The following is a 25,133-nucleotide window of genomic DNA, read 5'->3' on the forward strand; positions in this document are numbered from 1 at the left end:
CTGGCCTCCCCCACCCCCGCGCACTGGAACAGCACACCAACGACTGCACTCGGTGCTAGCAGAGCACAGGAGGGTCTGCTTGATTGGCTGCCTAGCAGCTGTAAGTTAGCTACAGTAAGTTAGCCATTTGCCCCAACATAGCATAAAGCTACAAGGGCTAGTACCCGCTTCTCTGCAGAAGCAAGGTCTGTTGGCCTTGCTGTTGCTCTTCTCCGGACCTGCCCTGCCCTGCCCCTGAACCTCTGCTCAGTTGCCTTACCTTGGACTCTGACCCTGGGCCATGTCTTGGACTATTCTATTGGACTCTGTTTGACTCTTCGTGCTTGACCTCAGATTGTTTGACCTTCATTTGTGTTTCCTAGCTTGAAACTGCCTGTTGCCCCATTAGTCGCCAACCAGACCGTGACACCAACCCACAAATTAATGGGGGGTATTCAGTGCACTGCCAAATGGTACGCAGTGTTGTGATAGGTTGGCATTGAAGCATATGCAGCTGCAATCTGTTTTGCCATCTGGGGTGTAGTGTGAAGAGTTTTTGAGCAGGTTGGCAGAACAGTGTTGTCCCACAAGTGTGAGTTGTTGGGGAGATTTTTCTCAGAAATTCAGGGATATGGTAATGTTTGATGCTGAATGTGGCTACACTGCATGCAAACTTTCCTGAAGAGTTCAGAGTGTATGCCCTCATATTGTATACGTACTGGGGGAAAAACTGTCTCACTGTGAGAAGTTGCTTTTGTGCCTTTGGACTGTGCATACCCCTTTGTTCCAGTTTAACAGGAAACCAGATTGCATTCGAAATGGGCCGCTGGTGGTTGGAAGTTTGCCACTTGGCTTGTTTTATCCTTGTTCCTGTAGATGATTTCAGTCTGTTATCAGGCTTGGAGATCAGATGAACCGTTGCTAAGGCGTTAAGGTGCAGCTACGCTAGTAGCAGAACCTGTGGACTCTTCTGGGCTGCAGGATGGAGAATTACAGGCTGCCATCATCAACAAAGTTAGGGACTTGCTTGACATGTCAGTTTTTTTTCTCCTGTGTGCTTATAGTTGCCTTTAGACTGTGTCTCTGCTTTCAGGAAGTGCCCAGCTCATACCTCGCCTCTGCCACTAACTCATTAAATGAGATTACTGAGCCTGCCTCTGTCTCCCACCACAAGCTGCATTATGGGGAGCATTATATTGGGCTGCCTTGCTGGGTGTTGCAAGGGTTCCAACCAGATATTGTGTATGAAGTACACTGAACCCGCAAGTGTTACATAAATGCAAAGTATAGTACTTAAATTGAGCAGAGATTCCCAACCTTAACCAAAACCCTAATGTGTTTTTTTCTCACTTATGTAAAATACCAAAATATAGACAACAGAAAAAAACAGTAGCTGTCTGTTACTGTCAAAGTCATTACCTTTAGAAAGTTTGTTTTCCAAAAAATTGTATATTTTTATCCAACTTCGTGCTTGTGAAGCGCTAAAGGAACTTTGGGGCTGACTGGAACCGAAAAGTTTATTTTGCTCCTTGGTGTATTGATTTTGTAACTGCTGTGTAACTGTCTAGCATTCTTATTCTCTCTTTGGTGAGAACAGCTGTCTTAGGATGTTGTAGTCTGCAGGGAACTGGTTAGAGCTAGGCATCTGGGCATGGGACCATTTCTGACACCGGAAGGTGTGGGAGGCAGCTGAAATCTGGAATAAGTGTCAAAAAGGGATGCTTTCTGCTAGAACTTATTAACTCTAGTCCTTGGCTTTGTTGTGAGGTCTTCATGTACCTCTTGCAGCATTTTGAACCTAGCTCTTAATGATTTGCAGCTTGTTATCAGCTACCTGATCTTAGAAGCTGAGCAAGGTCAGCTGGGGTCAGTTATTGGACAGGAGACAATTAAAGAAGTTCAGGGTGGGAGACCACTAAAGAAGTCAAGGGTTGCTATACAAAGGCAGACAGTGGTAAACAATTCTTTGTCACTTGTTCTGACCTGGATGGCTCAGACTAGCCCGACCTTGTCAGACCTTGCAAGCTAAGCAGGGTTGACCCTTGTTAGTTCTTGGAGGGGAAGACCGCCAAGGAAATCTTGGGTCTCTGTGCAGTAGCAGGCAATGACAAACCATCTCTGTATGTTACTTGCCCTGTCCTGGCTAGCCCTATCTTGTCAGATCCTGGAAGCTACCGTATATACTCGTGTGTAAACTGACCTGTGTATAAGCCGAGGCAACTAATTTTACTGCCCAAACCTGGGAAAAATTATTGACTTGGGTATAAGCCAGTGATGGCGAACCTTTTCGAGACCGAGTGCCCAAATTGCAACCCAAAACCCACTTATTTATTGCAAAGTGTCAACACAGCAATTTAACCTGAATCCTGAGGTTTTAGTTCAGAAAAAACAGTTGGCTCCAAGGCGTGTGTTACTCGGGAGTAAGCTTGGTGGTAGTCGGTGGCTTGGCTTTGAAGCAACCGTGCAACTCTTCCAACGAGTGAATCATGACCCTAGGAGGGTTTACTCAGAAGCAAGCCCCATTGCCAGCAACCGAGCTTCTCACAGTGCTGGACGCTTTAGTTCCTTCAGATGCAAACCAGCGGTTTAACAGCTTTAAGCCAGGTTACCTAAGCACTTCTTCCCAAAGCTAGGTCTTAGGTTTAATGCTAATAATCGCTTCTCCAGCCGGCCCAGGCCAGCCCAGATGTGTGGGGGTGGTGGGGGCGAATCTGTTAGGTGTGCCCACAAAGAGGGCTCTGAGTGCCACCTCTGGCACCCGTGCCATAGGTTCGCCATCACTGGTATAAGCCAAGGGTGGAAGCTGAGGTGAGGCTCTTTATTTGGGCAGTGACATCAGGGGGAGTCACTGCCCAAATAAGGAGTTCCCTCTGCCTGCCGGCTGGGTTTGAAAAGCCCAGCTAACTGGCAGGCAGGCAGGCAGAGGGATCTCCTTATTTGGGCAGTGACTCCCCCTGATGTCACTGCCCAAATAAGGAGCTCCCTCTGCCTGCGGGTTTGAGGAAGCCCAGCCAGCCATGGTGCCTCGGGGTTCCCCCTTCACCCTCCAGGAGGGCAGCAACAAGCAGCTTCCGGGAGGCAGGGAGGTTGTCCCACCCCCGCCCCCAGCCTCCTTGTGATTGATAGAAAATGGTGACTCGTGTATAAGCCGAGGGGACTTTTCTCACCCTTTAAAAAGGGCTGAAAAACTCGGCTTATACGGGAGTATATATGGTAAGCACGATCAGCCCTGTTTAGTACTTGGATGGGAGACCACCAGGAAGTCTAGGGTTGTACACAGAGGCCGGCACTGGCAAATCATTTCTGAAATTCTCTTGCTTTGAAAGCCCTACAAGGTCACCACAAGTTGATTGCAATTTGAAGGCATTTTCCACCTCCACTGTGCAGCAGGGGTTTCTAGGCCCTGTCCATCTGAGGCATATCTTCTGTGCGTTCTTTCTCTCTCCTTCCCTCCAACTACAATAAAAAAATGGAAGGAGCATAGGCTGTTTCAATGAGACTTGCTTTCAGTGCTGTTCAGCTACTTTCTGTCTTCTCCTGCCAAGTTAGGAAATCAGAACATTTTGTAGGTAAAATACACTTGCTCCTTGTCACTGGTCCGGTTCTGACAGGTTCCGTAACTAAAGAGAGTGGAAAACTTCGAACTTGAAGATATCACTTCTGTGGAATCTAGGGCTGGGCTCAATAAGCTTGTTAAATTGTTTGCATTTTCTCCTTCCTTTCACTTCTTAAAATCTTTTCCCCCTGCCTGTTGTGCCTGCTCAAAACTGCTGGCAAGACACTGTTCATATTTTCCGAAAATACTCACTGTGAGGCACGGCTTGGTCTTGGGAACTTTCAGCAGAATATAAGCAGATCTTTAAAAGTAAAACAAGAGATGGCGGTTTCACTAAGGAACAATATTTATCCGGTGGGAAGAGCAGGTAGGAAGACCAAATGAGAATTCAGCATTGGTAGTTTCCGCGCAAGGCAAATATAGAAGGTGTAGGACTATATATAAACAGTTTGGGGGTGGGGGGCTTCACACAGGTCCTGTCCCCAAAACGAGTCTGCCCTGTTTGATTTCCCTTAACCCAGGATTTTCAAAAATTGCTAAACCAGCGATCCTTTTACAAAATCCTGAGTTGGAGCTGCTCCTACACGAATGACTAGGCAGGAGGCGCTTTATTTCCCGCCTTTCCATTGCACTGTCCACGGTCAGGGAGAATCCGCCTGTTATTGCTCTGCCATTGCAGGGAGGCCTCTTTTTCTTTTTGCATGTTTCACATACGCAGCTACGCATGTGCAGCCAATCATATTGTGGGACAATTGGCATGGCTGTGGGGGTTCAGTTCTGCATGCTTGTGTACCTACGCATGTGTTGCAGGAATTTTTTTTAGAAGAGAGAAGCATCTCTGTGCAAAGGCACGAAAGCAATTCAGATTGTTTCAATGAGCTCCAATCGCTGCCTGCACGGCATACATGTGAACGGGAAAAACAAAAACAGGTTCCTTATGACAGCTGCAACCCGTTACATGTTTGCTGTGCAGAATCTTCATGGTCTCTCTGCTGCTGCTGGACTCGAGTCTAGTTTTTGTCCAGGTGCCTCTTCAAGGAAGTTTGTGTGCAAGTTACAAGCATGTATGATGGCAATTAAAACAAAAAGCTTTCATTGTGTAAAGCCCTTGATTTGTTTGGTCATCTTACCACTTATTCAGGCAAGCACCGCATATCCAGGAGTACTTTATAACCTAATGCAGTTGTGAATGATGAGCTTCCTGTCCGAGCAGTGAAATAAAGCCTGGCTTGCGTATGCAGGCTGAAAAGGTGAGAGGGTGAAGTATGAGAATGCTGAAGTGGTAGAACGGTCCATTTCCCTTCAGTCCGAAGGTGATGCATCGTGGAGATTCCCGTTTTGGACTGCATCCTAGGTTGACAGCTCTCTGCAAATAGAAAATCAGCACAATAAGCAAAGGTCTTCTGCTCTCTGTCCTAATTCCCTGTTTGCATAGAGTTGGTTGTGGGAAAGAACCTGCCAAGTTGGAACATCTCTATAGCCTTTTTCAAAGATAACGTGTGTGGAAACCCTTTGGACTCTGAAACTGAATAAATGTTGTGAAGATCATGTCAGAGGGAGCTGTGTAGGTCTGCAGTAGAAGAGCTAGGTTGGAATCCGGTAGCACCTTAGAGACCAAGATTTCCAGGGTGTAAGTTTTCAAGGGTCAGAGCTCCCTTGATCAGATGCTTGACGAAGGATACTTCAGGTCTCAAAAATTATACCCTAAGAATCTTGTTGGACTGTAAGAAACTACTGAACTCGAACTATAAAAATTATGGTTGTTATTTCTAGTCTGGGCACAGCATTTTATAACACTAGGAACAATTATATAAGGCAAGAAGAAATCAGAAGCATTAAGATTCTCGGCAGCTAATTCAATTTATTTCATGATATTCTGAGCAAAGCTGTTAACAATAGCACGTTCTGGAGGTCAGTGGTTCATAGGGTCACTGAAGAGCAGACAGAACGTGACAGTAGTCGCTTTTGGGCAAGCCTATAATCCCAGCAGTTTGGCTACATTGCACGCTGGCTCTCAAGTGAGAACAACTTATCATGTACTGTCGAAGGCTTTCATGGCCAGATTCAACTGGTTCTGGTAGGTTTTCCGGGCTTTTTCTGTGTAGGGAGTTTTCTGTGTAGGCCGCGTATATATAATTTTGTATGCAGCAGCCTGCTGCGAAATATAATCATCTCCCCCCACTGAGCTGTTAAAGTAATCTTCAGTTCCAGGTCTCAACTTTAAGATATGATGGTTACCGGAATGATACTTAACCAGAACTTGGTTGCAGCTTTGACGAAACTGACTTGTCGAAGTTTTATAACCTATTCTAATCAAGACTAAGAGCTCCGTAGGGCTGTGTATGGATGTATAAAGGGCCATCAAGTCATTATCTTTAGCAAACCTGTAGGGTTTTCAAGGGAAGAGACGAACAGAGGTCGTTTGCCATTGCTGTCCTCTGCATAGCAACCCTAGATTTCCTTGGTGGTCTCCCATCCAAGGACTAACCAAGGGCTGACCCTACTTAGCTTCCAAGATCTGATGAGATTGAGCTAGCCTGGGCCAAGCAGGTCAGGGAAAAAGAAAAAAAAGAGTGATTTACCATTGCCTGCCTCTGAATAGCAACTCTGGAGCTGGTAGATTTGTGCAGGGAATACACTCTCCTACGCTATAATACCCTGTTTCCCTGAAAATAAGACATCCCCTGAGAATAAGACGTAGTAGAGGTTTTGCTAAAGTGCTAAATATAAAGCATCCCCCGAAAGTAAGACGTAGCAAAGTTTTTGTTTGGAAGAATGCCCGTCGAAACAGTATACCAGAGCATGCAGTTGTGGAGCGGAAAAATAAGACATCCCCTGAAAATAAGACATAGCGTGTCTTTGGGAGCAAAAATTAATATAAGACACTGTCTTATTTTCGGGGAAACACGGTAGCAATGGATGGCTCAAAGTATTGCTTTGTAGGCCTTTCATCCTCTTTGTGACTTTCAAATCCTTTCTCCCTTGACCCCTGGTGTATCTTTCTGGCAGGGCAGCAAAGTCTCCTGATGCTATGCTCTGTAGTAATCTCCCTCTCTCGCTCTTTTTGCAGCGGCGCCTTCGGCATCTGCGGAATATCGCGGCGCGGAACATCGTCAATAGGAACGGCTTTCGCCTTTTGGATACTTATTTCACCCTTCACTTGTGTGACAATACAAAGATCTGTAAAGGTAAGCCCAGGCCGATTGCCTTCCTGTCTTTTCACCCCTCTTTCCTCATCTTAATCTGCTCGTCTTAAAGGATCAAAATTATTTTAATTATAGTATTTACTGCATTTTCACTAAAGAAGGTTGGTTTTTACACCCCACTTTTATCCACCTTTGAGGAGTCTCAGGACAGTCACCTTCCCCTCCCCCAAACAGGCACCCTTTGAGGTGGGTGGGGCTGAGAAAGTTCTGAGAGAATTGTGACTGCCCAGTTCTCCTGGAGGCGTAGGCCATCTTGGATGGGGTGATTTCGCACCCCAGTCTCCGGGATGCAGGAACTTGTCGATTGAACTTCCTGTCTGGTTGTTGCCCTCCAATTCAGTGCATTTATTACCACCCAGCAGGCCTCTGGGAGCTTCTCTTACCTGGAGATAAAAGATATCTAGTGAAGGTACCAATGCTGGGAAAGGGAGAGAATGTTCCAGAAAGGGGAGCAGCCACCGAAAAGGCTCTGTCCTTTGTGGCCGCTTACCTCTCCTTTAAAGTTTTGGAAACATGAAAGAGTTTGTGATGATGAGTGTCGTTGGTCCTGAGCTGAGTTCTGTATCATGCTGTATCATGCTGTTGCAAAGGATCTGTTCTTCCCATGTTGGTGGTGATGTGAAGTTTAAGCTGAAACTAGGCTCTGTAGAAAATGCAAACTGCTGTCCCAATGGCAGCTAACCTCATCATGGGTCCCCTGGAAGACCAGAATTGAGAGCTACATGTGAGGTTATTGGAAAAATCTCACCATATATCCACATTAGGGAAGGTCAGCAAAGGGAAGGTCATCCACATTAGGGAAGGTCACATTAGGGAAGGTCAGCAAAGCAATGGAGACCCTCTTTCAGCTTTCACTGCCCTTCGTGATAGCTATGGAAGAGTCCACGTCAAGAGGATGTCTGTTCAGCCTGAGATTTCTTCAGACATTTAAGCCGCCTGTGCTCCGCCTCTCATGTGCACAACCAAGTCGATGAAAGCTTGTGACCCCATGTGCAGTTCTAAGTTGCAGTGCCAGATTTATTATTTATTAAATCACATTTTTATCCCACCCTATCCCAGAGGGTTCAGGGCGGGTTACAACAATTAAAAATACATTAAACATTTAAACTATAGCACTGCTGTAGTATTCTCAAACAGTAAATTAATAAATAGTTTAAAATTAGTGTTAAAAAATAGATGGCAACTTACAAAATCTAACCAACTTGCCTCCCCTCTCCCCCGTTCTGGAGGCCTAGAGGAGCTGTTGGTGCCAGGTGACTAGTTGGAAAAGGCTTGGTGGAACAACCAGGTTTTACAAGCCCTGCGGAATGAAGATAAGTCCCGCAGGGTTCTAACCTTAGCTGGTAAAAAGCCAAGGTCAAGAAAGCCCTGACTCATGTCAAAGCCAGCCAGATGTCTCCGAAGAACAGAGGGGCCTTGGAGTACAATATGGGGAGAGGTGGTCATGAAGATATGCAGGTCTGAAGCCACGTAAGGCCTTGAAGGTCAATACCAGAACTTTGAAGATGACTCTAGATCAGGGGTAGGGAACCTTTAACACTCAAAGAGCCATTTGGACCCATTTTCCACGGGAAAAGAAAACACTTGGAGCCACAAATAATTTTTGACATTTAAAATAAAGACAACACTGTATATATTGGTTTTTTTTACCTTTTACTCCGTTCATTCTGAGAAGCGCATGGATGCGTCCGCCCTGCTGCCTGCAGGGCGGGCAAGGATGGGGCCAGCGGCTTGGCTCGTGGAGCCGCAGTGCAAGGGCAGAAGAGCCGCATGCGGCTCTCGAGCCGCAGGTTCCCTACCCCTGCTCTAGATGAAGAGAGACTCTAGGCTATTCCACTTGTGAGACCCCTCCCATCCTCACGACTAGAGGAAGATGGAAGAGCGTTTTAAATAAAACTGAGTAAAGCCGAGGATGAAGACAGGTGTTTAAAACCCTGCAATTCACAATTCCTCCTCTAAAGGACGTAAAATGTAATTGTTAAATACTGTAGTGAATGAAAAAAGCAAAAATGTTTAAAATTAACACTGTGAAAACCTTTTGCTGTAGCCAAACTTTACAAACATTTTGTGGAATAAGCAGGGCAAAAATATTATACACTTTAGCTGGAGGAGGCCCCCTAGATTTGGAGGCCGTTGGCTTCAGCTCGCCAAGTCTGTAGGTAAATCCTGCTAACCGGTGTGCCCGGTCTAAGGAATTTTAAGGCACCGCACCTCTCTGCCTGTGACCTGTCTCCTGTCTGGGCACAATCTATTTCCATATTTTCTTAAGGTGCTTATCTCTATGGTAACTAATCCTTGAACAAGAACGACAAATGCAGCCTTGGGGCCCGGCCTGTGATTGCTCTCTCTGTATGTGCAGAATTGGAGGCAAAATGTTGGCTTTTTCTTGCAACAGCTCTTAACTTAAGTAACTGGAATGTAAACTTGAAATTGTTCCCAGGGCCAAGACAGTGTCATTCCAGTGGCTTGTTTTTGCCCTGCAAGAGACTTTTTCGGCAGCGTGTCTGGCAGGGGCTGATGGGCATTGTAGTCCATGAACATCTGGAGGGCCAGAGTTTGACACCCCAGAGGGTCTGCTGTGTACCAAAGATGATAGTTTTGCCATCCATTCCGTGAGATCAGGGAATGTTCAGCTTTCCACCTGGTTGCAAATACAATTCATGCTGCTATTACTATACATTTAAACAACTCAAACAACTCGTCATGCATTTTTGACCTTCCCAAAACTATCTTGATGGTAGATTCACTTGGGCACGTCCTGGTTACTTAATTTTCCCCACTTACACAAAAGGCAGTAGAACACTATGGTTGTTTTTAGTGGCTAAGGCAGTTTTAGCCCGAAGAGGCTGGCTGAGATGGAGAAGCGGAAGCTTAGCCTGAGTCGCACCCTCCTTCCAGGACTCTGGCCAGCCATTGTTCTGCGGTGACATCTAAAATTAGACTTCAGTGAGCTAAAGCTGCAATCTCCCCCCCCCCCCACACCAATATTTATTTTAATGTGTGCTTTCCCCACCATTATCGTTTATTGAGGCGCTGTGATGTCACAATGGGGTGGGTTTCTTGGAACCTCAGGTGGTTCCCAGATAGCCAAAGTAATATTTTGCCGATTTCGGAAACAGGTGACTTCTAATAAAGACTCTTTGTATACTGCTTGAGCTGAGTTTATTGTCAGCATGAAATCCTGTAATTTTAATCTTTGGAATAAATACGGGAGTCTCTCCCCCCCTCCTCCCACCGCCCATTCAAATCCGTGGTCCAATTTCTACCGTGACTCTCCCAGCCTTGGCCACCCAGCCTCTAATTTTCCTTCATTTTCTTTCTTTCTTTTAGAATTCTACAGGAGCGAAGTAATAAAGAACTCTCTGGTAAGTATCCTCTGCTGTCGACTGCAATAAAGGCGGCTGCTTCACCACCATCGGTTCCCCGAAACCGTAGAGCATCTCGACAGAAGCCTTTAGAAGCCTCTGTGCTTCTGAGTTAACCCTCGTGGAAGTTGGCAAGTTGCTCTAAAGCTGAATTAAGTTGGAGACTGACCATTGATTTTGTGGCAGCCTTTCCTTCCCATGGGGTGGCGTATTTTTATCCCACCTTTTCTGGTCGAGTGGAGTTTTGAAATGCTGCAAACAACCACAAAAGGTCTTCTGTGATATGAGGAAAGTCGGATGAGTCTGCAGCTAGCAAGCTGTGGTGCACTTTCAAACTGCCTTCAGCTCTCTGGAAAAACCAAACCTGTCTTCATCTTTATCTTGACTGGAGGGGTTTTTTTTGTTATTTTTTTTAAAGAGTGCACAGTCTTGTGTTCACATAGGAAATTGTCCAGCCCCGTGCATTAAGTGTGTGTTTTTAGGTGATTCCTAGACCAGATTTTTCTCACAAGCCATTTCTCTGTCCACTTGTTGCATTTTTTAGATGTGGGGAATCTTCCAAGTAGTGGAAATAATGTCTGGCTCAGTAGGCTTTTTACAGTAACTACAAATTCTGGGTCTGTGTTTCTCGCAATTCATTTATCTGGCCTTTTGTTGCATTCTTTCGTTGTGGAGCTCGTCCTAGTATGCGTGCAGGAAACTATTTTATGCTGTTAAGTGTCTGGATACCTGCATGAATAGGCTTACAATATGCTGTGAATTCTACGACAGGAGCTTCTAGCAGGGCTGGGTTTTTTTTTTTTTAGTTTTAAAAGTAATGAGGCAAACAGAGCTCTGATTTGGATCAGGATTTCAGCGTATAAGATGGAGGGCCTGAGGCCTTCCTCTCCAGCATTTTTTTTTATCAAAGAGGGGCCCTTGTGCCCTGTTGAAAAAGAAGAAGAGGAATTTGGATGTATACCCCACCTTTCTCTCCTGTAAGGAGACTCAAGGTGGCCTACAAGCTCCTTTCTCTTCCTCTCCCCACAAAAGACACCTAAGAACATAAGAACTAGCCTGCTGGATCAGACCAGAGTCCATCTAGTCCAGCATTCTGCTACTCACAGTGGCCCACCAGGTGCCTTTGGGAGCTCACATGCAGGATGTGAAAGCAATGGCCTGCTGCTGCTGCTGCTCCTGAGCACCTGGTCTGCTAAGGCATTTGCAATCTGAGATCAAGGAGGATCAAGATTGGTAGCCATAGATTGACTTCTCCTCCATAAATCTGTCCAAGCCCTTTTTAAAGCTATCCAGGTTAGTGGCCATCACCACCTCCTGTGGCAGCATATTCCAAACACCAATCACACGTTGTGTGAAGAAGTGTTTCCTTTTATTAGTCCTAATTCTTCCCCCCACCTACCTTGTGAGGTAGGTGGGGCTGAGAGAGTTCTGAGAGAACTGTGACTAGCCCAAGGTCATCCAGCAGGAATGTAGGAGTGCGGGAACACATCTAGTTCACAAGATAAACCTCCGCCACTCAGGTGAAGGAGTGGGGAATCAAACCCGGTTCTCCAGATTAGAATACACCTGCTCTTAACCACTGCACCATGCTGGTCTAGTACACATAAGAACTAGAAGATGAAGAGCTGGTTTTTATATCCTGTTATTCTCTACCTTTAAGAAGTCTCAAAGCAGCTTACAAACTCCTTCCCTTTCTCTTTTTGCGACAGACACCTTGTGAGATAGGTGGGGTTGAGTTTGGAGAGAATTGTGATTAGTCAAGGGGTCAACCAGCAGGCTTCATGTGGAGGAGAGGGGAATCAAACCTGATTCTCCAGATCAGAGCCCCCCGCTCTTAACTGCTAGAACATTCTGGTGATGAAAGCAGTGTGTGCATGGCAAAGTGCAGCCCCCCTCCCCCACCTCTCACCCTGATTTTGGTGGCATCAATGTCTTTTAGAGTAATTGTGGAGTTTTAGCACTTGGGCCAAAAACTGTTGCCCGCTGTCTTGACCATGACTTTGCCAACTAATGTTTCCAATTGGGTTAGATGGAGCAGTGGTTTATGCTGGCACGAACCAGCTTTGTGCAAGCTGAAGTAAAATATAATCTTTTTTTTTTGGTGTGACTATCTTGTTTCACATCGACAGAATCCAACATGGCGGAGTCTTGACTTTGGTCTAATTCCTGATCGCCTCGACACGTCCGTGTCCTGCTTTGTGGTGAGGATATGGGGTGGCAAGAAAGACTCTTACCAGCTGCTGATCGAGTGGAACGTCAATCTAGACGGCCTCAAGTATTTGGGCCAGCAGGTAAAGTAAAAGTATGCCCCTTCAAAGTTAGGTTGGGTAGTTCTGAATTCAACTTCTTGGAACAGTGCCTGTTCTGCTGGTACTAGGAAAAAAGTTGGAGGAAGCGGGAACAGAAGACCCTACATGAGACGGATTGACTCTATAAAGCAGGCACATCTGGCCCGTGGGCCATATATGGCCTGCAAAATCATTTGGTCTGGTCCGCTGCCACCCACTACTTCTGTGCCTGGAAATCGGGCGCATCAAGTAGATGATGATGAGGAGGAGGCAGAGTAAGGGGGCGGAGTTTATTCTACATCTCAGTCCCAGCCTGCCACCATCTTGCTTCACCGCCACTTTGCGTTCATTCTGTCTGTCACATCCACACCCCTGTCGTTTGGGCCGGTAACGCGTGTCGGCTGGGGCTGAGGCCACCAAAGTGTGGCAGGGATCCCTGATGCTAATTCCACCAGATGAAGGCATGAAAGCGAGGTTTTTTTTTTTCAAAAGGCGGAGCAGGGATTGGGCTCTTTCATTCCTCTCTCCCTTTCTGTTGCTGCCACTGACACTCTCTGGCTCACTGTTGGTTGGAATTGGGCCTCGCCGAGTGTTTTAATTGGCGGGTGGTGGGGAAGGTGGGTCAGTGATGCTCACTGATTGGGTGAACGTCAGTAGCGGACTGCGGAGGGGACAGGATAGAGCTGAAACGAATTACTGAGGGGCGGGAGGTACATAGCCTTTGGATAATTTTGTATGGCTAGCAAATTATGTTATCAATATCCAAATGGCCCTTGGCAGAATAAAAGTTTCCCACCCCTGCTACAAAGGAAGCCATAACCCTCAATTTGCAAGACCTGAACAAGGCTGTTAAGGGCAGGACATTTTGGAGAACATTGATTCATAGGGTCATCATGAGTTGGAAGCAACTCGACAGCACGTAATACACAGAAATATGGACTAGCTCAGCACAACTCTTCTAAGAAAGTTAGTGAATACCGGGTGGAATTGCAGTGTGGCAGTATACATTTGCTTCTGCTTTAGAGGACCGAATTAGGCTATTGAACTGCCAGTGAGTTGTCCTATTTATTATCAAGAATCTTACACGGTATCAGATCTGAAACTGAGCTGTGCTTAATCTACTGCATCAAAGCCACCAAAGAGTCCTTATACTTCCTTCAAAGCAGCGGTTTCCCCACCGTTTTCGGGTGTGATCCTCTTATTCAAACCTACTTGCTATGATGACCCACTTAAAAAATAACTTGGGTGTGCACTGCGACGTATGCTTTTACAAGTTTGAGTCCCTTTCAGCCGATGTTTTTATGCTAGAACAGGGGTCGGCAACCTTTAATACCCAAAGAGCCATGGGGGTGTGGCCCTGCCTCCCCAAGCCCTGCCCCCTGCCCCTGGCCTCCCCAAGCCCAACCTTCAGCCTGCAAGCCAGCCATGTAAGCTGACAGACAGAGTAAGTTGCAGGGGCGGCTGCACTTACAGAGGACGCCCCCAGCTGGGCAGGTGACAGCAGGTGCCAGATGAGGGAAGGAGGGGAAAGGATGCGGAAGGAAGGAGGGGGCGGGGAAGGAGGCGTGCTCACTGCGTCACAAGTGCAACTTGCCGTTGTTGCCATTGCCGCTGCCGTCTATCCCGCCCAAGCGGGCGGGATGGACAGCAGTGGCAACGCCAACGACAACAAGTTGCACTTGGGACATGGTGAGCGCGCCCCCTCCCTCCCTCCCTCCCTCCCTCCAGTGTCCTTCCCCTCCTTCCCAGGCGCCAGACAAGGGAGCCGCAGTACAAGGACGAAAGACCTGCATGTGGCTCCGGAGCTACTGGTTGCTGACCCTTGTTCTAGAACAATCTGATTCGTTGTTGCACTTCTAAGGGATTCTTTGTTCCGTGCTTAGCCCTGGAAATACCATTTTGGGACCTTGATAACCTGTCACTTTCTCCAAATGTTTAAACAATAGTGAACTCTGATAATGGGAGGCTGTTGTAAAAATTGATAATACCTGTAACCACTTTTAAAATAAGTATCGGAAGAAATAGAACACATTTTTAATATATAAATGTTTATTTTCTCAACATCAAAGAAAAAACCCAGAATAAACAGAATAAAAATAATAAACAGAGTAAAAATACAAAATAAAAAAAAGAATGCAGGAAAAATTAAAACACAAATTTTACAATATCTAAACACAACCTGTTATAACTAAACACCATAAAACCATATAATGACTTCCAGCTATCTCATTTATAATGCTAATCCATTCTAGGTTTGTCCATATATTTAAAATGAAACCATCTATCAAATACACACTGTATCATTACTAATATTCTTTCATTCTGCTATTTTTTTAGATCTCAAATCTTGCATTTATTTCTCTACTACCATTTGTTTCCAATAGATAATCCATAAAAGGTGTCCAGTTTTCTGAAAACTTCTCCATATTACTGTCTCTTAATGAAGTTGTTAATTTTGCTCTTCCTTGGTATTCTGTGACTTTCAATATCCAGTCTTGCTTTGTTGGTATTTTATCATCATTTCTGCTCAAACACTGTCTGGAAGAGATAGAAAGCAAATTGAGTTGGAATATGGTGACTGAATTAATGGTACGCTTTCTGTTACAGATCCATGCTCGTAGTCCAAACGAAGTCATTTTTGGACTTAACGACGGTTACTACGGAGCCTCCTATGAACAGAAGGTAGGAATATTCAACAACCCTTTTTTTGTTTAGGTAGGTGGCTAGGCTTCATCCACAGATTCATGACTGGTGGCTTCTGCTGAAAACTATGTCCGTTCCTCCTCGAGATGTAGTTCAGCTTAGTTGTTTCAAAGTCAGGTGCTATTACAGTTCACTGCGTATGTGTCAGTGGTAGCTGTCAAGGACCTATCCCCAGCCTTTGGTGTGGTAGCATTCCCAAACACCATGGACTGTAAACCAGAAACTCCCAAGACGTAAGAATAATTAAAGGTTTACTGAAATAAACTTGTCAAAATACAGAATTGAAATTAGAGTGACACGCATAAAAGGTGCAGTCAGATTTTCACAAGAAAACAACAAAGGCTAGCTTCTGCATACCACAAAGAACTCCTACAAGCAGGAAGTACTGAGCTGTTGTGAGTTCATGTGCAGAGTCCCACTAACGTTGCATGTAGAATGAAGGGGAAAGGGAAAGCTGGATAAGGAAGTTACCAGTTAACACTGAAGAAACTAATGGCTTTTATTGATCTCAACACTTGACCGCTGAATGACCAATGAGGAAGCCTTTTAAGCAGAACTTTCCAGACTTCCTTAATAAGAACAAATGCCCCCCTCCCATACAAAACGAAACCTTTTCTAACATTCTCAGCATAACTAGTTTCAGCTGGATCCCAGTTAGCAAAGATGACACCATCGGGCACACAGTGACCTGGAATAAATAAGAACTCACGCAACAAGCAAACACCTGCATTTTGGAACTCTAGTAACCCTCATGAAAGGAGATTTCCTAGGCTTTCAGTTTTGAAAATGGACTCTTGCTTGACAGTAGCCTGATAGTCTGCCTAGCCCAGCCTTTTCAGATCTTCTAAGCAGGGTCACGCCTTGGCTAGAAACCTGATGGGAGGCCACCAAGGAACTCCACGGTGCCTGGCCTCCTCACTTTTGATCTTCAGGAGGCAGCTGGTTCTTATTTATCCTAATAGCAATTTTTAAATTGCAGTCATCCATTTATTGTTCCATAATTGCTGTTTTACATACACTGTAAACGGCCTTGAGGTGGAAAGGTGGCTAACGTTTTAAACAAATAAAATAACAATAAATGATGTAAAGGGGCAACGCAGCCTTGCACGGCTACACTAGTAGGTGTTTGTTTACCAGACATGCAGAAAAGGCCTTTCGTTGATATACAGAGCTATATTTCACTGTTATCTAGCAGCCTGTTTAATGTGTTCTCATGCTTGCCTTTGAAGGGTCAGTCAGGAATCCAGAAGAACAGCCTGCTCCAGGTGGATCAGAACTGTGTTCGGAACTCGTATGACATCTTCTCTTTGCTTAGGTAACTCGAAAGAAGAAAACCCAGAGCAAGAATGTTTGGTGCAGATTATCAATGTAATCACCACCTCCCTAGAGAGCCGATTGCATGGCTGAACTACACATACTATAAAAAAAAATAAATCCCTAATATCCATTCCAGCCGGTACCTTTCTGCCCATAATTTCAACCTGTTATTGTGAATTGTATACTCTGCTGCCCACAGGAACAGCTCCCTGCCCTCCTCTCAAGGACAGCCTTTCAAATTTATCTCGCTTGTCTGGCTAACCTCTTTGGTATAGTGGTTAAGAGTGGCAGACTCTAATCTGGAGACCTGGGTTTGATCCCCCACTCCTCCACATGAGCGGTGGACTCTTATTTAGTGAACCAGATTTATTTCCCCGCTTCTACATTCCTGCTGAGTGACCTTGAGTTAGTCTCAGTTCTCTCTGAACTCTCTCAGCCCCACCTATCTCACAAGGGTGTTTGCGGTGGAGAGAGGAAAGGAAGGGAGTTTGTAAGCCGCCTTGAGTCTTCTTACAGGAGGGGGTGCGGGTGTATAAATCCAAATTCTCCTCCTCTTTTTCTTCCTTTCCTGTATCATTTTCCTCCTGAGAGCCAGCGTGGTGTAGTGGTTAAGAGCAACTGTGCTCTAATCTGGAGAATTGGGTTTGATTCCCCGCTCTGCCACTTGAGCTGTAAAGGCTTATCTGGTGAACCAGATTAGCTTGTGTGCTCCAACACATGCCAACTAGTCACAGTTGGGCTAGTCACAGTTCTTTGGAGCTCTCTCAGCCCCACCCACCTCGCAGGGTGTTTGTTGTGAGGAAAGGGAAAGGAGATTGTAAACCCCTTTGAGTCTCCTTACAGGAGAGAAAGGGGGGATATAAATCCAAACTCCAACTCCTCCTTCTTTTCCTCTATCGCCTTCCTCCTTTATCTGTGCATCTTGTGGCTTCCAGTGTCATGTCCGGCCTGGCCCCATTATTCACTAGAGCTTGCTGTTGAGTGGAGTGTGGCAGCTGTCTTTCTCCATTTATCTTTCGTGCGTGGTGTGCACTCACCGCCCCCTTGTCAGTAAACAGTTGCTGGGGGGAGTGGTTGGAATCCCATCCCCCTCGTGGCCTGCCTCGCCACCTTGATGGGACTCTTTGCAATGAGAATAGCTTGCTGTCAATGCTGGAGTTGGAAAAATCAAAAACTCCTATGTTGCGGCTGTACCAGATGATGTCACTGTTGCATTGTGAGAAACGCACAGAGCTAAAAGGAAAGCTTTCGTTGCCTTATCAGGATACCCTGCAAGTGTTTAAATATTTTAATGCAGCCAAATGCGCTGGAGTTGGAATTCTCAAACATCCGGAACTTGTGAAAATGCCCTTGAAGGCAGGTCAGGTAGTCACAGAGCCGCCTGTGAGGGAAGCCAGCATTTTGGTTTGCTCATTAATAAAATTACTCTGAGGGATATAAGGTAACAAAGCTGACCTAAGACATTTGGCCTGTCTATCTGTCTGTATCTAGAGAGTGTGTGTAAGTTACTCAAAGCTTTTACTCACTCAAAATGTTTATTAGCAGAGTTTTCTATAAAACGATCCACAGCGCTGAAAACGATTATTCATGTGTATGCAGCGGATGTACATATTTTTAAAGATGTGGTTGTTTAATTGTGACTATTTTGTCCACAACTGATTTGTGGTGTGTGTGCAGGTACATACAAATATACAAAATTGAATCCCATTTTTCCAATGTTAAGTTTAACTCTGTATCGAAATATGCTGCTAATCTGATCATGTTTATACTGTTCTGATTAAATAGTGAACTTCCTCTTGTTTATTATAAAACTTGTGCTTTCTGTTTTTGTCTTCTGTTTTTCCCATGTGTGAGGTAGGGGAAAAATAAATGTGCTGGGGTAATATAAGGGTCTACATCTCTCTCTCTCCCTCCCTCCCTCCCTGTGTGTGCGTGTTGTATTGATCATATTCATAGTTTTGCTTATATAAAACTGGGGCAGTTACATTTTAAATTTCATAAATATTTCATGCAGCATGATTTGATATGCCAACTAATTATAGGTGGATGGATCTTTGCTGTGAAAGAAATAAAATAAGCTTAGGCATCATACGAAACAAATAATTGCATATATTTCCATTTTCTCTGCGTTCCCCGCTCCCCCCCCCCCAAAAAAAAAAATCTTGGGGGAGAAATTTATTTTCTCCTATAGTTAGAACATTTCTGGAAACATTGCATTAGCATGGGGTCTTGTTTCTACACATGGTGTGCAGAGGCAGGAATGTGCTAAAGCATAAGCCTGTTTGTCTATATGTGGGAGGGAGCATGAGTGAGCATGTGTATTCCTTGGTGTTGTGTAATGGTTAACTTGCTAACATGTGGGCTGCACATCAGCTACCGCCACTGACTCCCACTGACTTTTGTTTGACCCCCACTGGCTGTGGTTATATGTACATTAGACACGATGCTTGCTGATTGTGTCTGGTACACTGGGGAAAGGGTGTGCCAGCAACAGGCCGGTGGCAGCTTCACCCAAAAGCTCTGAAGTCCAAGGTTTTGCTAGGGCTTAGATCCAGGGTCCCCAACAAGGTGCTCTTGGGCACCGTGGCTCCCTCCAACACAGTTGGAGGCCACCGAAGGTTTTCAGAACGTTGACGGGGTCAGGTGGGGCCATTATCCAGGGGAGAGTCTGATTGGTTGCTGGAGATCTGATTGACTGTGCAGATTAAAAGGCTTTCTGTTGAGCAGAGCTTCTTTCTGAAATGTTGGGCGGTTACTGTTAGATTTACCCATAACCTCACTCCTTGACATACTGTTGTTGGCCCTAGCACCCTGTGTTCGAATTCCACAGGCACCGGTAGGCTCAAAAAGGTTGGTTTTTGACGTTTGTAATTCCAGGCATGTTGCACTGTTTATTGGACATTCAACTGTCTGAATTTCAGGGTGTTCAGCTGTCTGAATTTTAGGGTGTTGTGGGTTTTCTGGGTTGTATGGCCGTGTTCCAGTAGCATTCTCTCCTGACATTTCGCCTGCATCTGTGGCTGGCATCTTCAGAGGATCTGATGGTAGTAAAGCAAGTGGAGTATATATACCTGTGGAATGTCCAGGGTGGGAGAAAGAACCATTAGCATTGGTTAAAAGTGTTAAGGGTGCGATTTGCAAGTGTAATTTGCATGCGTTAAGTGGAACCCACCCATTTTATCATATGTATGTAACACTGAACTTGCATAATCTGTTAGTGAGGGCATCTGCATAGCAGTTGCCTGGCATTTTAATCCATTTGATTGCTTCCTGCAGAGAGACATCCTGTGTCTGGGTGGTGTTCACTAGCCACTGTCTTGATTCTAGTGTTTTTAAGTACTGGCAGCCAAATTTTGTTTGTTTTCGACAATACGTTGTCTGAATTTTGCTTTTTTATCTTGTCATCCTCCTTGAGTCCCAGTGAGAAAAGTGGGCTATCGATATGGCTTCCTCCAGATTTTTAGGGCAATCTGTGACAGCTACTGTGTACTTCAATTCTGAATCAAAACAGGGCTTCAGAGAAAGGTGCCAGATTTTTGTTGTGCTTGCTGCTGATCTCGTCGGTTGGTCCCAGCTTGTGTTTGCTGCTGCTGATCTCGTCGGTTGGTCCCAGCTTAGTACTGGAGTCCTAAGAGAGAAGAAAAAAGTGAAGTTGGCAAGGAAGACCGAAATTCAGATCTGGGAAATCACAAACCTGGAGAACGTGCTCATTTTATACTAGGGCCTCTGCTCTGACTTTCTGTAGCTGCTGGAAGACCTTGTAAACTGAGAAACTGTAGCACTCTCTGGGGGTTTATTTAGTTATTTAGAATTTTTTTATGCTGCCTCTTCAGAGTCTTGCTTGAGGTGGCTAGCAACTAAAGATGCAAGCTGTGAAAAAAATGGGATGACAGAGGCAGCCTAAAAACTGTCCATAACACAGAAGCCAATAATTAAAAGGACAATACGATAAGCCCCCCTAGTTAAAAACTTGGATTTAAAAAGGAGGGCTTTAACTTGGCACCTGAAAGAAGGCATCATAGAATCATGGAACAGAATCCTCAAGTTGGAAGAGACCACCAGGGCCATCCAGTCCAACCTCCTGCCATTCAGCAAATCACAATCAAAGCACCATTGACAGGTGGCCATCCAGCCATCTGTGGAAAAATCTCCAAAGGAGGAGACTCCACCACCCTCTGAGACAGCAGACTGACCTGTTGAACAGCCCTTACCATCAGCAAGTTCTTCCTAATGTTTATTTTATTTATTTATTTATTTGTTCCACTTGTATACCACCCTCCCCCAAAGGGCTCAGGGCGGTTTACAACATAAATACAAACAAGTGGATAAACAGGATAAAATGCTAAAAATTAATACCAGTTAAAATGCAGCGCTCCAAATTCATAATAATTTAAAACAGATGGCGTTCAACCATTAACTCCTCTAACTCCTCTGAGAGGGGAACAGCGGATCTCAGTTGTTAATGGGCACCTATCAGTAGCCGGCCTCCCCGAAAGCCCGACGGAATAACTCGGTCTTACAGGCCCTGCGGAACTCGTTTAGGTCCCACAGGGCCCGGACAGCTGGGGGAAGAGCATTACACCAGGCAGGGGCCAGGGCCGTAAAAGCCCTGGCCCTAGTGGAGACCAGCCGCATCATAGAGGGGGCGGGGATCTCCAGTAAATTGGCCTCTGCCGAGCGCAGAGACTGACGTGGGACATATGGGGCCAGACAGTCCCTGAGGTACGAAGGTCCCAGACCTTTAGGTAGAATCTCTTTTTCTGCACCTTGAATCCATTAATCTGTGTCCTGGTCTCTGGAGCAGCAGAAAACAAGCTTGCTCCCTCTTCAACATGACATCCCTTCCAATATTTAAACATGGCTATCATGTCACCACTTCACCTTCTCTTCTCCAGACTGAACATACCAAGCTCCCTGAGTGTCTCCTCTTAATGTCTGGAATCCAGACCTTTTACCATTTTGGTCGCCCTCCTCTGGACCTGTTCCAGCTTGTCAATATCCTTCTTGAATTATGGTGCCCAGATCTGTACACAATATTCCAGGTGAGGTCTAACCAATGCAGAATAGAGAGGTACTATTATGTCCCTTGTTCTCAACACTATACTCCTATTGATGCATCCCAGAATTGCATTGGCTTTCCTGGCTGGTGCATCACACTGCTGACTCATGTTCAGTTTATGGTCTACTACTACTCCCAGATCCCTTTCACACATACTATTGTCAAGCCAGGTATCACCTGCCCTGTATTTTTATGTCTCATTTTTTCTCCCTAAATGGAATATTTTACATTTATCTCTGTTGAAATTCATTTTCTTAGTTTCAGCCCAGATCTCTAATCTGTCCAGGTCATTTTGAATTCTGACCCTGCCCTTTGGGGTATAAGCTTCATAAGAATCTCTGCATCTTGATGCATGGCTAAGAAGGCCATATGTGGATGCAAGCTTCTGTCAGATATTGAAACACGGATATCATGTCACCCCTTAACCTTCTTTTCTCCAGACTAAACATACCCAGCTCTCTAAGTCGCTTTTCCTAAGGGTCAGAATGGATATGTTTCTTACTTCATTTATATCCCACTTTTCTCCCCAGCAGAGACTACAATTGGCGTACTATATTCTCCTCTACTACATTTTGTCCTCACAACAGCCCTGTGAGGTAGGTTAGACAGAGAGGGTATGACTGGCCCAGGGTCATCCAGTAAACTTCCATGGCAAAATGGGGATTCAGACCGGGGTCTCCCAGATTCTAGTATGACATCGCATTGACTAGATAGGATGTCTGTCACTTTTCAAAAACAGTTTCAGCACAGCTCATGGTTTAAGGCCTGGTACGAAAGGAAAGAGGTACTAGTCCATTTCCCCTGCAGTGTTTTCCCAGTTCTAAGCGCCCGCTTTCACTGCAAAGGGGAAATAGTAAGTTGGGAGGTTTTAAAAAATGGCATGGAATGGAAATAGTTAATTCCCAGGACCTTTGTTAGAAAAGGGGTGTTTCCCTGTAATACACCTCTGAAGATGCCGGCCACAGATGCAGGCGAAACGTTAGGAACAAGATCTACCAGACCACGGCCACACAGCCCAGAAAACACACAACAACCAGTTGAAGCCAGCCGTGGAAGCCTTTGACAATATGTTGAAACTTTGGCCGTTGCCATTACAATTATTGGGGGATCCTGATTTCTTTATCCTAGATTTGGTGTGCTTCCTAGGGTTGCTGTGGTCACTAGAATGCACACTGACAACTTTTCAGGCACTGGCCTAGCGTTCTTAGAAAGTTGGCAGGGTGAGGTGGGACTTTTGCCCAGCAGGCCTTTGGAGATTTCGTTGGCAGCACAGATTTTTTTTAAAAAATGGTACTGTTGGCAGCAGCTTCCACCATAGCACAAAGATCTTCACTGTGTGATTGAAGGTATGTTGCGGCAACCATTCTGTGATGGCACCCATCACCCTATATCAAAATTCCAGCGGTTTCTGCAAGCTCAGAAAGGCTGGGGAGCCCTGTCCTACATTCTCGGGCTCTCAAAAGAGACGGCTTTAAGATCAGCGACCGGATCTGCAGACCAGAAGAGAGGAGGGTCTCCTAGCTGGATCCGTTTTCCCCCCCCAAACGGCACTTCTGAGAGCGCAGTTTTCCACTGAGTTTGGGAAGGGCGATCACCCCCTGGCCATCCTGCATGGGATTAGGTCGGGAATTTCCAACAGCTGGCCAGGGAGTGTTGAATTCCAGCCTGGGGCCATATAAAAACTTACACAAGTTGTGCGCTGATCCAGTTGGATGGAAAGCTACGTCAAGATGGCTTAAATTTTCCCTGGAGCTTTAATGAGAACAAGACCCACAGGTAATGCCGGATGCTTTAAAATAAGCTCCGGATCTGCCCGTGTGCTCACATGTGTGTTTCCTGAACTGTTGAGTTTTGGAGGATGCTCGGTAGATTCTTCTATTGTGGTTCAAAGGTCGCAGGTATCCTCATCGGTCCCCTGCAGAATCCCAAAGTGTTTTAATACAGCGGCTCTTTCCTGATAATAAATTAGGAAGTTCTTGGGCAAGAGTGTTCCCTTCTTCCTCCAGTTGTGTGCTGAAATAACGTTGTCATTTACAATTAGTTCAGAGAAAATCAGTGGGTTCTTGATCAAATCAAGCTTGAAGTTTTTCTGGAAGCTAAAATGACTAAATTGAGGCTGTTGCACATTGGCCACAGAAGACAGAAAGACAATAATGCCAGGAAAGGTTGAAGACAGCAGGAAAAGAAGGAGCCCCAACATGAAATGGGTTGATTCTATAAAGAATCCTTGGCTTTCAACTTGCAAGACCTGAGCAAGGATATTAACAACAGGACATTTCAAAGGACGTTGATACATGTACTTTGTACTCGGGTCACCGAGAGTCGGAAGTGACTTGTTGCAATTAACACACACAGTTTAGAACTAACCACAGGGTCCCCTGATACCTGAATAGGTGAAATCAGCGAACTGTTAGTCCCATTAATTATTTACTTGCCAGGAAGAAGAAGAATACTAGTTGGATTTATACCCTGCTTTTCAAAATTCAAAACTAATCATTGAATCTGCCAGCAATTACAAGAGGATCCAGTTCTATGGGATACTCCTTCAGTACCATATAGAATCTTTTGGACGTCAGACCAGTTGCATTAAACAGTGATTCTTTTATGGAATTTTGATAAGTTAGACTAATGCACCTGTTTATCCACTTTTTTTGGGGGGGGGGAGTGTGTGTGGTATACACATTTTTGTTTTGTGTTTCACATTAAATGTAACATATTCTGTGTTCTTGTATTTTTGCTTTTGCCTTGGTGTAGTAGGTTCTCCTGTGTTCCTTGTGGTCAGGTCAGTTAACCATGAAGTTGTGAAGTGCAGGGGTAGATGGCTGTCATAATGGTGTTGGAATGTGAAGTGAATTGTCTCATGTGTTAAGATGTGGTAGCTCAGTCCTGCAGGCAGGAGAGTGAAGTTTTGGTTTGGAGTCTGCTGTTTGCAAGCCAGCATATAGTGTTCGTTGGGAAGCTTCTAAAGCTATCATCATTAAAGGTACCTGTGGGCCCATCTTAGAGAAGAGGTGACCATGGTTGCGTCAGGACCTTACCCAAGAAATATGAACTGGTTGTTCTATGTACTTGGCTGCCCTAAAATGTTGCAACTCCCCCTCCATGATGGTGGTCAAGTCGCAGGTGATTTATGGACAACCCTGTTGAGTTTAAGGCAAGAAATTAGCACAGCTGGTTAGCCATTGCCTGCCTACGTCATAGCAGCCCTGGACTTCCTTGGTGGTCTCCCATCCAAATAGTAACAAGGGCTTCCAAGATCTGACAAGAAGCTGGGTCAACCAGGTCAAGCTTTCTTTGCGGTACATGGTTATTTTAAAACTTAGATGTTTGTCCTGGATACCTACTCAAGGTGGGGGGAGGTAACTTGTGAGCAACAGGGCATTTTGTTGGTTATGTTCTTGCTTGTTACCAGGAGTAGGTAGGTATTTGCTGCCTCTGGGTATATGTAGGCAAGCAGGAGATCTTGGATTGAGATGTTTCATTTTCAAGTGCAAGTATAAATACCTCTATTGGCATAAAATTAAAATATACATACAGTCAGAAACATTAAGATGGTAAAAGTTACGGCTAAAATTGATGTTATAAAAAGATAAAATTGGTGATTATATTATATGCTTGTTCATAATTCATACAAGTCTTCACTTTACAATTTTTAAATAT

General features: G+C 45.1%; 1 protein-coding gene across 1 annotated transcript in view; it reads left to right on the forward strand.

Moving 5' to 3' along the window:
• UVRAG (UV radiation resistance associated) overlaps positions 1-25,133 on the forward strand; it is a 108,612-nt gene that overhangs the window by 12,181 nt on the left and 71,298 nt on the right. The window contains exons 2-6 of the mRNA XM_048495116.1: positions 6,606-6,723; positions 10,072-10,106; positions 12,236-12,397; positions 15,002-15,076; positions 16,327-16,412. Coding sequence (XP_048351073.1) covers positions 6,606-6,723; positions 10,072-10,106; positions 12,236-12,397; positions 15,002-15,076; positions 16,327-16,412 — 476 coding nt within the window. The remainder of the gene's footprint in view (positions 1-6,605; positions 6,724-10,071; positions 10,107-12,235; positions 12,398-15,001; positions 15,077-16,326; positions 16,413-25,133) is intronic.

Source organism: Sphaerodactylus townsendi, linkage group LG04 (genome assembly GCF_021028975.2).
Source record: "Sphaerodactylus townsendi isolate TG3544 linkage group LG04, MPM_Stown_v2.3, whole genome shotgun sequence".
Taxonomy (NCBI): Eukaryota; Metazoa; Chordata; class Lepidosauria; order Squamata; family Sphaerodactylidae; genus Sphaerodactylus; species Sphaerodactylus townsendi.